Here is a 15039-nt window from a genome sequence, read left to right on the forward strand (position 1 = left end):
TCCTTCCAAAAATTTTACTGTCTATTAGATATAACGTGTATACAAAATGGAAAGTATAAAATGGGACTATACTATCAATGCTGTTTTGTGATCTGATATTTTTTACTTAATGTTATGTATGCACCGACATTTTTCTGTGTGAGTATAGAGCTACAACATCACTTATAATAACTACACAGAACTCCACCGTGGGCACAGTTTAATCAATTACCTAATTGAATAATCACATTTATTAAAAATTTCTTTCCAATTTTTAATATAAAAATTCTTGAGTATACATATTTGTGTATCTATTTCCTTGGGATAAATTCCTAGGCAAAGAATTCTGGGTTAATGAATATGCACATTCTGATTTTTGATATACACTGTCAAATTATCTATCTGCATGGTCCAATGTATTAGGTTGGTGTAAAAGTAATTGTGGTTTAAAAGGTTAAAAATAATTGCAAAAACCGCAATTACTTTTGCACCAACCTAATACATTCTTGCCAGCATTTGTATGTACCTTTTTCCCATATCTTCACCAACACTTAGTATTAAATGCAACCCTTGTTAATCTGATAGGTGTTAAAATTTACTGTTGTTTCAATTTAAATTTGTTTACTAAGTGGTTGACCACCTTTTCATTCATTGCTGGCCATTTCTATTTTTTCTTTTATGAATGGAACATAAATAGCCTATGACAATTTTTCTTTATATTATCAGGTAGTAACACTTTGTCATATATGTTACAAAAGTTTTTACCCAGTTTGTTATGTATTTTAATTTTGTTTGTGGTGTTTTTTGCTGTTTAAGATTGTTTACTATGCAAACAAACATACACTTTACTAATTTCTGATTTTGATGTTACGACCTTTTCTACACCTAAAGTTATTTTTTAAAAATCACCTAAATTTGTTCTTTTACATGTAAGGTTTTACTTTTTAACATCTACATCTTTAATTCAGCCAGAAGTAGAATATGTAGTTACCTTAATTTTCTTCTGCAAATAAGAAGCCAATGGTTCCAACAGTATTTATTGAAAACTCAGTCTTGTTTCCCCAACTGATTTGATATGCCCACTTTTATCATATACTATTATTCTCATATATACTTGGGTCTGTTTCTAGTCTACAGGTATATTTCTGCTCCACTGATCTGTTTCTAGTTTTATAATATATTTTATATGGCTAATTTTTACTCTTCCTTTCTGTTCTTTAGCAGAATTTATGTGGCTCACCACTTATGTTTACTCTCCTAGGATAATCTGGGGATCATTTTATCAAGTTGTAAATATTATATTGGAATATTTTGGAGTTATATTGAATTTAAACTGTACTGATTTAACGATATAGGGAGAAATGGCATTTCTGCAACACTGACTCTTCTCATTTAAAAATGAAATCTCTCTCTCTTTACTCCCATTTTCTTTTATGACCTATTAGAAGAGTTCTCGAGTTTGTGTCATATGGGCTCTATTCCTGTTAAGAATATTCTTGGGGCAGCCAGATGGCTCAGTTGGTTAGAGCATGAGCTCTCAACAACAAGGTTGCCGGTTCAATTCCCTCATGAGATGGTGGGCTGTGTCCCCTGCAACTAAAGATTGAAAACAGCGACTGGACTTGGAGCTGAGCTGCACCCTCCACAACTAGATTGAAGGACAACGACTTGGAGCTGATGGCCCTGGAGACACACACTGTTCCCCAATATTCCCCAATAAAATTTATTTTAAAAAAAATAAAAATATACTGGGATTGCAAATAAGCATATGAAAGAATGCTCGACATCATTTAAGAAAAAAGAATATTCTTAATAGGATATTCTTTCCTATTAAGAATATTCCTATTTCCTAAATACTTTTGTTGTAATTGTGAACAGCTTCTTTTTTCCTAAGCATGTTTTCTGTTTTACTTTATATATATAAGAAAACTAGCAATTTTTATGTGCTTATTTTATAACTGACCACCTTCCTAATATCTTATTTTTAAACCTTTTAGATGATTCATCATATTAAAAACAGTAAGTTAGCCTTTTCTTTCCTAATATTTATATTTATTTATATAGGCTATGTTAGTTTTCTGGCTAGCCTGCTATGTGAAATTTAAAATGAAACATTTATTTAAAGGTTTAGAATCCTTTACTGACTTTTTCTAAAAAGATGAAAGGACTAACGAAGAATCCTTATATGTATACTCGTATATTTAAGAATAACTTAAAACAACCACTTTTATTAGGAGGGTTTATATATATAGTCATGGTTTTAAGTGTCTGGAGGTCACTTTCAGGTCCCACAATTTTGAAAGAGAAAAATGCCTTTTGCTTTCTTCTTTTAGTATCTTACTTATGGATTTTCCTCATCAAGGCATGAATAGAAATTCACCAATGCCCTGGAAACTTATGAATTCTATTTTGTGACGAGAACACATTATAGATTCTTTGATGGGTATACCAGTATTTAATCCAAACTCTACTATCACATGTGTGACTTTAACAAAGCTACATAATTCCCCTAAACTTCCCTTTCCTCATTTGTAAAATGGAAATAATGCAATGCAATGTAAAACACTGGAAAGATCAAATGAGATATGATATCACATAGCAGATACTTAACCAACGATGGTCCAATCTTGTCATGTTGGCCTTCCATGAAATTAAGATCAACTTTTAATAGTTTGCTTCCTACCTGGGATTTCGCAGTAAGTGCAAGAGAATGGCAACCACCTGCCTCCAGGTGGATTACTTCTTTACCATCCAGACATTTTACACACAATGGTTGAAGCCTTAAAGAAAAAAACCACATATACTCACAAACTCAAAGTAATTAGTATTCTCAGCAAGAATCATGACCTTTCTCAAATTATAGAGTAAGTGCTTTCAAGTAAAAAATGAGCACTTCAAAAGAAAACATTGAAATAAAAATGATGGATATATGTTCAACCTACTCCTTGTAAGTAATTCTGGATCGTTTTAATTTAATCCCTATCTACCAATCACTAATTAACCACCATAATTCAGAATCTGTTAAGAATCATCAAACTACAAAATGATTCAGGTGGCAGAGAGACCACTTAGGACACAATGAAATAGAACCGTAGAGGGGAGTTAAGTCTTCTTTTTTAACGTCACAGTTGCCCACACTCTGCTTACAGACATTAATGTTAACTGACTGTCTTAGATAATCATTCCATTTACACACCTTCACAAACGTCTAATTTATTAGTATCATAAGAGTTCCTCCTAAACAATAGCTTTTCCTTGAGGTATATCGATAGACATGGTTTACTATTGCAGTTATAGTTATTCTGACAGCAGTAGAGAGACACCTTTTAGGTTAAAAAGGAAATTGTTGGTTCTTTTTTCTAAGTTAAAAATCTGAGCCATTCAAGTGTTCTAATGAAATACCACCTTAACCCCGACACCCCTTTCTGTGTTGCAAGATGAATACACATCCATGATGGGATGGAAAGGTGCACCATGGATACTCAAGTCCTTTACTGTGAGGAACAAAGTCAAGTTTAAGATGAGAGTTGCCTTTTAAATCAGAGTTAGTGGAGTATAATTTTGAGGGAGATTTCCTCCATGAGGAAATAAAAAGGGAGAGACCGTCCCAGGAGACAGGCTATTTAAGTCCATTCCTCCCAGTCAACACCGGCAGCACTCACCTAGGCAGAACATCGCCATGTCCTAGTTGCCCTTCCTTCCCTTTCCCCCAGGTCCACACCTCTGTTCTCAGAGAAGGCAACAGAGCATCTGCTTCTCCGCTGTATGTAGGGGTCAGAACCACTGTCCGCGTTTTCACCCGTGCAGCTTTTCTTAACAGCCTGGGGGAAACTGAAAATAAACCAGAGATGGGGTGAGGGAGTAGATGAGTGGGGAAAAAGATATTTTGATAAACTGTTGATTTTCAAAGAAATACAATAACATGGTTTTATGAAACATATTGTATAGGTTCTCTGCAAAATGGAGATTTACTGGTCAAATGAGTTTGGCAAATGCTGCCTACTACATTCTCTCCTCCGGCTACCTGCCCTGTAGAGATTCACACAGACTTGAGCATGCTAAAGGAGCTGAAAGTCCTGCAATTAAAAATTGTTTAAATTTGGCTTACCCAGCTCCCAAACATTTGGCCACAGAATTCTTTTCTGTATAACACTTAAGTTATACAGGACGTCTGTGTGACACTCTGTGGAACTTATATTCTAAAGAATATGCTTAACAAAGTACTACACTAAGGCTGACAAATATTTTTCCCTTTTCAAAGCAGCATGAAAAGTGAAGCCTTTCCAAGACAAGGTCTAAGTTCAAATATATTATAAATATTGTAATAAATAACTTATTTAAATCTAAAATTTAGAAGTATCTAAGGTGGGAAAAAGATTATAAATGGGAAGTACTAAAAAAGCTTTTGCATTTTGCCTGCTTCAAATTATTGTATAGAGAACTTAATCTTTTAAAGAAGAATGTTTTCATCTTTTACACGTTCAAAATTGTAACAAAGGTATATAACACTATGTACACCAATTTGGTGAGAGGATATGTTTCGAAGAAAATCATTAAATGTCACCAAGTGTAGACTTAATCACTTGGTCATTAACTTGGGAGTCACAAAAAGTGACCATCACTGGTATGATGAACACCTTTCCTGGTAAGTACACTGTCCATTTGTATATAGAGAAACTCAAATAAATTTAAGTGAAGTTTCCTCAAACATGTATTCCAGGTAATTTTAAAAGAGAGAGGGAAAAAGAGTACATGTAAATTTTTTTTCTGAAGATACTTTAGGTTACTAAGGGAAATTTAACCTAAGGAAATACATCTGTTAGTAGGACTGCAGATTTCATAGGGTCTAATGACATGATAAAAGTCAATATTCCACATTTGTGGTTCAAAGAGATCTCAAATATGCTTATACTAAAAACGCTAGAAGACATTTAAGAAAACTTTCACACGAGATTCTCCTTCAGACTTAATACAATGCGTTGGGCTTTCTTTATAAACACACAGTCAAATCAATCAGGACTCGGGGTTTCATTTGCACAGATGAAAATCTAGCAACAATGAAAATCAGGAGGCAAGATAACAGAAGTGCTCAGTGGCACAAGAAAGTACAATGAGTAAGTAGAACAAGTGTAGGGAACAGGGGCAGAGCTGAAAAGGTACATTTTATTACAGTCTAGGATTCCTAAGTTTAGAGCTTTGCACAAAATGGTTTATAGCCAGTGGGTCAAATACAGCCCATTGCTTGTTTTTGTAAATCAAGTTTTATTGGAATAGAGCCTTGCTCATTAAAATGTATTATCTCTGATGCTCTTAAGCAACAACAGCAGCGTTGAACAGCTGTAACAGAGACTATATGGCCTGCAAATCATAGAATATTTCTCGTTAGCTCTTTACAGAGAAAGTTTGCAAACTCCTGGTCTAATCCTCAAACTTGAAAGCGCACACTAATCACCTTGGGGATCTTGTTATAATGCATGTTCTGATCCATTAGGTTTGGAGTGAGCCTGATACCCTGCATTTCTAACAAATTCCCAGATGCTGCTGAAGTCGAAGGTCTGCAGAACACATTCAGAGACGCGGAAGTCTAGATGACTGAGATTCCTCAACTGATTGAGAAATGTACAAGAACCAACTGTGTAATATTCTTCATATTCTAAGATTTATTGCTGCTGATGGTTTCAGAAAATGAAGTTTTCTCTTATTGAAGCTTAAAATTATCTCTACTTCCAAGACAAGTACTGTAACTCCTCACTTACCCAATGGTCACATCTGCAACTTCTTGTATCTGGAGTATAGGATAGGCCCCAACTAGGAAATAAGGGAGGCTATTGCTATACTCCAGAACAATAAAAAAAGACTCATAATAAGTTCATAAGCAAAAGCGGTGTGGGGACAGAGCCCCAGAGAACAGTTTCCAGGCTCTCGGCCTCTCGTGGAGGGGTGCTGGCTCGGGTAGTAGATGGCCGTCAGCTGTGGCTAGTTGGCTGTCAGCTGTAACCACTGAGCCATTGGCCACTAATATAACTGCCGCGGCTACATTGGGAGTCGAGGAGAATCGAGAGATTCAGTCGGTTGGCAGAAAAGCAGACAGCAGGTCGCACGTCATGTGAATCCAGCCTTCAGTGAGACTATAGCGGTATGACTCCCTTACCTATGGCTCCGTGGGAGTTCCTTTTTGGCCTCACCACATCCTGCATTCTTATGTGGGGAGCAGGAGCAGAGACCCCACAGGCCACCCCGCGTGACAAGCGGTCATCATGAAAAAGTTACTTTCTAAAGTTATTTCTAAAGCAGACAGAAACATACCTAACTAACTTTTAAAACCACCTATGATGACCAAAATTAAACACATTTTGACATTTGAATTATGTCAGCTTCAGCAATTAGGAAAGCTAATTCATTACCATATAGCACGTGACTGATGTCAGGAGCATTTTGGAGTCAGCAAAAGTCAACTCACAAAACCTGGCTATTTCCTTACCTTGTGACAACAATCCAGGGAGGGAGAGTCTTCGGCTGCCTCCCTCTGATTCTTCTTCTCTGATATCCACAAGACTTGAACTTTTCTTTCCTTGCATTGACTCCTGTTTAACCTGTTCTTCTCTGCTATCTTTCAGACCTTCTGGGCCTATGGAAGTACTCCCTGCCTGAGCTCCAGTTTCACAAGGGGCTGTACTGTAAAAGTTCATAACTTTCTTAAGAGACAAGGCCCCAGCTTCATATGTAGCAGCCACTCTCACACCAACGGCAGATGCACAAGAAACCACAAGGCTGTTGAGCGCTGAGGTGCTCGTGGTTGGTGGGCTGTGAAGATTAGGAATTGCTTCTTCCGTAAGAGGCTGAAATATATACACATAGAAAAGCATATAAAAAACACAATCCCTTATACAAAAAGTAATCAATAAAATATGGTTTAACATCTATCACTGTTTACAAATAGAAGTCTCTAAAACAAAGGTCTCTTTATCGCCAACTTAAAGATAAGTCTTCTTGATCATGGATTTAACACACTGTATGGCAGCGAGTACACAAAACACAGCTCCTTGTCAAAAGTACGTCTTTTTGTTTGAGCGTTGTATATTTCCATGGTGTTTAATAATACACCCCAGTTTCTTTTATTAAATTAAGCACAGTAAAAGGGGAGAGGAGAAAAGAGGTATGAAAAAACACAGTCTTTAATATGAAATGCACTGTGACAGCTCTGGATAGAAGGTTGAAAAGATGAAAGTTTTATTATTGATCCCTTTTAGGAAAATTTACACAGAATGCTACCAAGAAAAATCAGAAAAAAATTATTTCTGAAAAAAGGCTTTTCCTAAAATGTTTTATAAATGGAAATTTACATATAGCATTTATAGGTAGAAAAATAAGTTATACCTCTGCCTGTCAGCCCCTAAATTATACTCTTATGTTCAAATCCTTTACTGTCTCCTCAGTGAGTTATTTTCCATGACCCAAGGGCTAGGTAAACTGAAGGATTACCTTTGCTCTTGCTAACATAGAGAGTAAATGTGGGAGGTTAATAATTAAACATTTGGAACCAATGTTCTTAGTGTTATTCATTGCTGTTTTAGAGAGTCAAAATAAGTTTTCTAATATTTTAGTGAAAAATCAATTGACATTTATTTTGAGCTATTAAGCATCATTGTTTACTAAAAAGGAAAGTCATTAAATGTATCTACTAAACACATACACAAAAAGCTTTTGGCTTACCAGCATAGGTCACAATAAACAATTTGCTTCATATACTACCCCAAGGTCCCAAAGGGTATACTCGTATATACATTCCTAAATTTATCCTAAACTAAAAACCAACCCCCCTGTTGACTAGTATAGTGCATGACATGTAGTAGTAGGTACTCAAAACATTTGTTGAATTAAATACAGAATTCAGAAAAGCCATTTCTGTACAAGTATCTTTAATTAAAATATTCAACAAAATCAATACACCGCGTAAAACAAAAGACAAATACAAAGTTTATAATTTACTTGGTGATACAGTCCCCATGATAACTTGTTCAGAAGAACTAGCATCATTATTTCCACCCTTTGTTTACAAAGGCTGGTAATAGAAGCAGCGATGGTATTTAGAGGAGACTATTTTAGGGGGCTCTTACCATTAGGTAAAAAAAAAAATCACAAAACTCTACTTTATATAAACTTTAAACTATTGTTCTAACTGGCTCTTCTACTTAATTACATTTAACAATACATAAAATAAACAAAACAAAAATACATAGTTAGCAATTCTGATGAAAGACATAATTTTAGGAGTTCCAGTCCACCAATAATAAAATTCAATAGTGAGATATAGGCTACATTGCCAAACAGTTGGGTTTATTTCACAAAAGTAAGATACCCTTTCAGTTATATCTGGCCAGAAGAGAAAAAACTTGTCCTAAGCCACATAAATTCCTAATGAATTAGCTGTATGATTGAGACACTATTTCAAAATTGAATTAAATTTATATAAACACACATTGCCAAAACTAGCATAGGTAACAAAAACATTAAATGTTTAAGAAAACAAGTCCAAAGAAAAATGCAATTGCAATGGTGATAATCTAGTAATCAAATAAACTGTATACAATAAACTGCTAACTTCAATTTAATTAGAGAAATGACTTTTAAAAAGTCAAAGTCAAACTTTTATAACATGTACAAGTCTAGAAATTGTCTACATGCATTCCTGTTAAATTATTATTGTTTTGTTTATACTTTTATAATACCTTCCTCCAAATGGCTTATTCTTAATTTTTTAAAAAAATCAAATATCCACAAGGTTCTGTGAAAAGACTGTGAAATAAAAACTGTTTTTAAAAACACCTCTACGCTATGTTTTCATTCTGATATAGTAAACAACAAGAATAAAGAATCAAAAGGCTATGTCATTTCAATAACCTGAAAAAACACCCCTTTTTACGATTAGACATTTTTGTTTTCTTAGCTTAGAGTTTTGGTAAAGCAAAATTAAAAGGCTTACCCTAAGAGTGAAAAACCGATTATCCCTTTAGAACAATTAATTTTAAGCAGGGAAATAAGCTTTCATAATGAGAGTAGTTTAAATAAGATGAAGAAAATATTCACCACCACTACCCTTCCAAAAAGGTCCTTCCAGTAAGGACCACAGGTATAACTGAAAAAAATTTGAACAATATGTAATGCCAGTAAGGTTTTTTTTAGTCTGCCTACAATTGAAGGGTCCACCACATATAGCAACCTTTCTGATAAAAAAAGAATGGGCTTTTCTCTACAGAACCTGAAGAATGTACAAACACAGGTCAGAGGAATCTTTGTGAATATATAGTTATATTAGGTTAAACTACTGAAGGGCACACCAAATTCAGTACATTAGTCATGGTGAGAAAATACTAGGGGAAAAAACAAATGGGATTTTGCTACTTAAAAAACAAGCACAGCATGGCATCTTTCAACATCATAAAGGGCCAGAATTTGAAACTAAAGAATAATTTTGAATTAATCCAGGTTTTTCCTTATCTAGGTTTAGATGATGAGAGAGATTTATAGTCAAATTCAAAAAATAAAAAGTGCTATCAAGCCGTAGGCATTTTCAAGTTTCTAAAGAAAAACTCAGATGGTTCAACCCCAGAAATAGCTTTGTATTAAAAAATTTAGCAGGTACCTGAGATGGCTTTGGCTTTTCATCGTTCTCTGAGTTCTCTCTTATTGAGTGATCTGACAGTTTCTGCACATATTCATTTACTGCCTGAGTGTCAGGATAGCATGGTATATTTCCGGCAGAAGACATTTCAGCTGCTTTCACGTCCTCTCGTTGGGAGGGAATGGCATCGCTACTTGTGGTCTGAACATTTGCAGCGTTCATTTTGGTAGCTACAGGCAGATCATTTTCTACAAGAGTGTTTTCAAATACTTCTCCCTGGCTGTCAAGGGTTTCAGTGGAGGGGCTGATGGCAGTGTTGGCCTGGTTTTCTGCCTGGGATTCTGACAGGGTCACACCTAACGGGCAACAATGACTGTCTGATATAATCACATGATCTTCTTTGTCAGTCATAGTAATTAAGAGCTGGCTGCACTGGTTGCACCTTTCAGGGACTGGCTTCAGATCTTGGGAAGGGAGACATTGTACAAGGGCTAAGCTGTGGAACGCACCACAGGCAACCTGTAGCACTACACGCCCAGCAAGATGTTCCACCTTCTGTGGCTTTGTCACTGGGAAGGTAGTAGTAATGAGACCCAGCTGACAACCAGTACCCCATGACCAAATCTCTCTGCTTATGGACAATGCCAGAGTATGCTCCTCGCCACAAGCCAACTGCAAAATCTTGACTGCTAACAAAGGACTGGTCTCAGAATCAGAAATGCTGACAGGATTAGGTTCTGGAACATACTGCTGGTTAGCTACTGCACACTGGCCAGCAGAGTTCTCTCCCCACATGTATGCTACGCCACTTTCTGTCACTGCTCCACTGTGAAAACTCCCCGCTGCCACAGTAACAACATATTGCCCAACCAGGGCATTTTCTAGAATGGGAGTACTCGGACAAATCTCTGCTGGTTCACTTCTCCAGGGAAGAGTCCCAAAGCTGTAGACCGCACCATCTGAAAATTTTAAAAAAAGAAAAAAAAGCAGTTTGTGAAATTAACTAGAAATTTTATCAGAAAACTTTGAATCCCCTCTAGGTTTAACAAAATAGGATTGTTGTTTTTTATTTTTTCGAAAGCACAGTGCAGAGATTTGGTTCAAGCATATAATATTCCAAACTTATTCATCTTTTAATAAATAACATCTTTTAACATTCTGAAATATAGTGAGAACTTCTACAGTTTGCAGGAGGTATTGTTCCTTTCTTTCAGCCTCATCCTAAAAACTCTAGCAGCGATCCACTACTAATGGCTACTATTGTAGGCTATTACAGAAGCAGATTCCAAGCATTCAAAGACGAAACGATCATGACAAGATAAAATGACACACTGCTAATATCTACAACATTCGCTACTACTGAATAAGTCAGAGAAGCAGAAAATTTATGCAATGGCACAAAAATATTAGAGATTCATTTTGGCCAAAATTAAGAAATTAGCTTTCAGGGGCGGCCGGATGGCTCAGTTGGTTAGAGCGCGAGCTCTTAACAACAAGGTTGCTGGTTCAATTCTCGCATGGGATACTGGGCTGCACCGCCTGCAACTAAGATTGAAAATGGCGACTGGACTTGGAGTTGAGCTGAGCTGAGCTCTCCACAACTAGATTAACGGACAACGACTTAGAGCTGATGGGCCCTGGAGAAACATACTGTTCCCCAATATCCCCAATAAAAAACTTAAAAAAAAAAAAAAAAAGGAAATTAGCATTATACCTCTAGGTTGTACAGAAATTACCACTATTAACAAGATGTGGCTATCTTCATGATATGTACCATATTATGTATAATTTTTAAATGTTATATATAAAATACAGTCATGAACTACTTATAACCAGAATACATTCTGAGGGCCAGCCCAGTGGCTCAGGTGGTTGGAGCTCCGTGCTCCTAACTCCGAGGGCTGCCAGTTTGATTCCCACACAGGCCAGTGGGCTCTCAACCGCAAGCTTGCTGGTTCGATTCCTCGAGTCCCGCAAGGGATGGTGGGCAGCGCCCCCTGCAACTAAGATTGAACACGGCACCTTGAGCTGAGCTGCTGCTGAGCTCCCGGATGGCTCAGTTGGTTGGAGTGCGTCCTCTCAACCACAGGGTTGCCAGTTCGACTCCCGCAGGGGATGGTGGGCTGCGCCCCCTGCAACTAAGATTGAACATGGCACCTTGAGCTGAGCTGCTGCTGAGCTCCCGGATGGCTCAGTTGGTTGGAGCGCGTCCTCTCAACCACAGGGTTGCCAGTTCGACTCCTGCAGGGGATGGTGGGCTGCGCCCCCTGCAACTAGCAAAGGCAACTGGACCTGGGGCTGGGCTGCACCCTCCACAACTAAGACTGAAAGTTCAACAACTTGAAGCTGAACGGCACCCTCCACAGCTGAGATTGAAAGGACAACAACTTGACTTGGAAAAAAGAAGGTCCTGGAGGTATACACTGTTCCCCAGTAAGGTCCTGTTCCCCTTCCCCAATAAAATCTTTAAAAAAAAGAAAAAAGAAAAAAGAATACATTCTGAGAAATGCATTGTTAGGCGATTTTGTCATTGTGCGAACACCATAGAGTGCCCTTACACAAACCTAGGTGGTATAGCCTACTACACACCTAGGCTATATGGCATATAGTCTACTGTTCTGTAGGGAAGGAAAAATATTTTTCCCTCTCCCCTTCTGGGTTCTTTTGAGACATCCCTGTAACAAAAGACAGATTAATAGGAGAAAAACAAACAAAAATTTAATAACACGTATACCTCCTGTACACATGGGAGAAACTCAGGAAAACTGAGTAACTCACCAAAATGGCTGAATCCACCACTTTCAAATCACCCTCAGCTGAAGCCAAAAGATGCTGGGGTGGAGGGGAGTCAGTTATGGAAGTTACCAGGAAAAGTACAGTAAACAAGGATAAGATTGTTATGCAGATTTAAGTCACTGTCTTTTGCAATAAGAATTTCTACATACAGAATGAAGAAATAAGCACTATTTTCCCCCCACAAAGCAGCAATTGAGTTGATGACGAAAAAGAAATACATACTTTATCTTTGATCTATTATACATGGCAGATATATTTATATATTTAAATTAAGTCCCCATACCATGTATATAAGGAAGAACACAATAGCGGCTGGAAGGAAGATACAAACTTTTATTAGGGAATTTCGTCTGGATAAAGAGTATTGAGAAAATAAGCTCACTGGTTAAAATCGTTAAAACTTTCTTCCCAAGTGATATAGCAATATACATTTGCAACAGCTCATCAACTCTTTCAATTGACATTATTCCACTAGAGAGAGCAATACTGCAAAGAAATGGATATTTAGACACCCCCCCCTTTGATTAACCTGGAGTACCTCAAAAATAGTGAATCAATGAAGTATCCTCATTGAATTATGAGCTAATGGTCAAATTAAATAGAGACAATGAAGCTTGAAAATTCTTAGCATTCAATCAGTACCATTTTCTCGTCTAAAAAAGCACTGGAGAACTTTTTTCCATTTCAAAGTACTACACACTTGTGTGAGATGAGATTTTTTTGTGACTTTGACACTAAAACCAGAACAGTGATAAAAACCAGAATAGTGAAACTTAAACATGAACACTGATAAGCTATATACTTTTTAAAAGTTTCCCTCAGTTTCCCAGCCTTTTAGGTATGATTCTAGATGTTTAAAGATAGTTATGTTCATAAAGGTTCCTAAATATACTACAGAAGGGCTAATAAAACAATAACAAAATTCCACTTATATATGCTTGAGAACTACATATTTTAAACCCAAAGGCATGCACTGAATATAGTTCACATTTTTAAAATAAGTCTTTTTCCAAATTCTGGCCTAATATAATAATGTATTGTTACATATTATTATAATAAAAGTTATGTAATAATAAAGTGAAATCCAAGTTAACCCCATAAAACCACCAAGGTCATATTTAAGCTTAATTTCCTAGAATTTGTCTTCCCAGTTTCTACGAGGAAAACAGCAAAGCATTAGTGAATACTTAATAAATGCATACAGAGCAGAAATTTATAAATTAGTGAAGTTGATGGCAGTCCTGGCCCAAATCAAATTTGCCATGATTGAGCTGGTAAACTGCCACAAAAATTAGAGGTAGCTCTCTACATAAATTATAGCCTATGTTTCTATCTTTTATAGATTTATAGATTTTATTACATGTTCTGATGAGCTGCTATTTATACCTCAGAAAACTGTACTGAGACAGGATATAACCAAGTGGCTTAAAAAGCAGGCTTTGAAATCACACTCTCTGGGTTCCCATCCTAACTCTGACACTCTAACAGACATGTATGCTTAGAGAAATTATTTAACCTGACCTTCAGCTTCCTCATCTGTGAAGTGGGGATAATAATAGTAGCTACCTCATAAGGTGGCTGTGGAGACTCAAAGAAATAATACATATCAAGTCCTTAGTGCAGTGGATAACACCTATAATTGTTTAATGATAAACATTAGCTATTATTAGCATTGTTATTCTGATACATTTTAATGAACAAAGAAGGTTTAACGAATAGCAAAAGAGTCTCTGAATAGGTAATCTTTCAAAAAAGTTAGTTTTTCATGTACTTATTGCTATAAAATTTAAAAACTATAATTCCCCCTTTTATTCTAGTTTTGGTATATCTTAAATTTAAGAACTAATCTGATTTCTGATAAAGGGAGTAAGAACATATTTTGTAAACAAAAAGAGTATAAGCTCCAGCAAAGTTCATTAAGAACACCTGGTATCCAATAACTCTTTTACCTGCTCTTATACACTCGGGCATTATGTCAGTTTCAGTTAGTTTTTGTTAAGCCATTGTTTTCAATACCTTCAGTCAGAAGAACTCCATGTTTCACGCCAAGGGCCGCCTGAAGAACAGTCTTTCCTCCCCAGCCTGGCAATCTCTCTGGTGTTACAGAACAGGATCCTGCCTTCCAGATATGGACCAGGCCTCTTTCTTTGGATCCTTCTGCCTCTGTTGAGCTACAAATATCAAGAAAAATCACTTAAGTGTTCCTGAAATTCAGGGCTGTATCTTTTGTTCTTAATATTTTCATGAGATTTGTACCTTTTCCCAGCACACAGGGAATTAGCACACTGATAATTTAACTAGGCTTTGGTTATGACACAGGAGTTAGAGATAAAACAACTAGTTATATTAAAGGCTTGAGGATAATCTAAACCCAGAAATTATTTTATCTAAGAAGCAAACAAAAGCTGGGCTATATTTTGAAGTTTTATGATTTAGTAGCATAAAATTTCAAGATTCTAATTACTCAATACATTAACTCCTTGTTTAGATATTAAAATTAAAACATGTCCCAAGTTGAAGTCTTATTTTACAATTTTAATTTTTTTTTAAGTTTTTATTGGGGAATATTGGGGAACAGTGTGTTTTTCCAGGATCCATCAGCTCCAAGTCGTTTCCAGTCTAGCTGTGGAGGGCACAGCTCA

At 36.4% G+C, this 15039-nt stretch overlaps 1 protein-coding gene across 7 annotated transcripts in view; it reads right to left on the reverse strand.

Annotated features, from left to right (window-relative positions):
- Positions 1–15039, reverse strand: part of ALS2 (alsin Rho guanine nucleotide exchange factor ALS2) — a 74108-nt gene that overhangs the window by 42694 nt on the left and 16375 nt on the right. For all 7 annotated transcript variants that reach the window (XM_074340147.2, XM_019726815.3, XM_019726817.3 and 4 more), the window contains 5 exons: positions 14414–14568; positions 9623–10560; positions 6461–6818; positions 3642–3810; positions 2663–2759 (listed from right to left, as the gene is read on the reverse strand). In XM_074340147.2, coding sequence (XP_074196248.2) covers positions 2663–2759; positions 3642–3810; positions 6461–6818; positions 9623–10560; positions 14414–14568 — 1717 coding nt within the window. The remainder of the gene's footprint in view (positions 1–2662; positions 2760–3641; positions 3811–6460; positions 6819–9622; positions 10561–14413; positions 14569–15039) is intronic.

This window comes from Rhinolophus sinicus, chromosome 17 (genome assembly GCF_057876585.1).
Source record: "Rhinolophus sinicus isolate RSI-liver-muscle chromosome 17, RSI-T2T, whole genome shotgun sequence".
Taxonomy (NCBI): domain Eukaryota; kingdom Metazoa; phylum Chordata; class Mammalia; order Chiroptera; family Rhinolophidae; genus Rhinolophus; species Rhinolophus sinicus.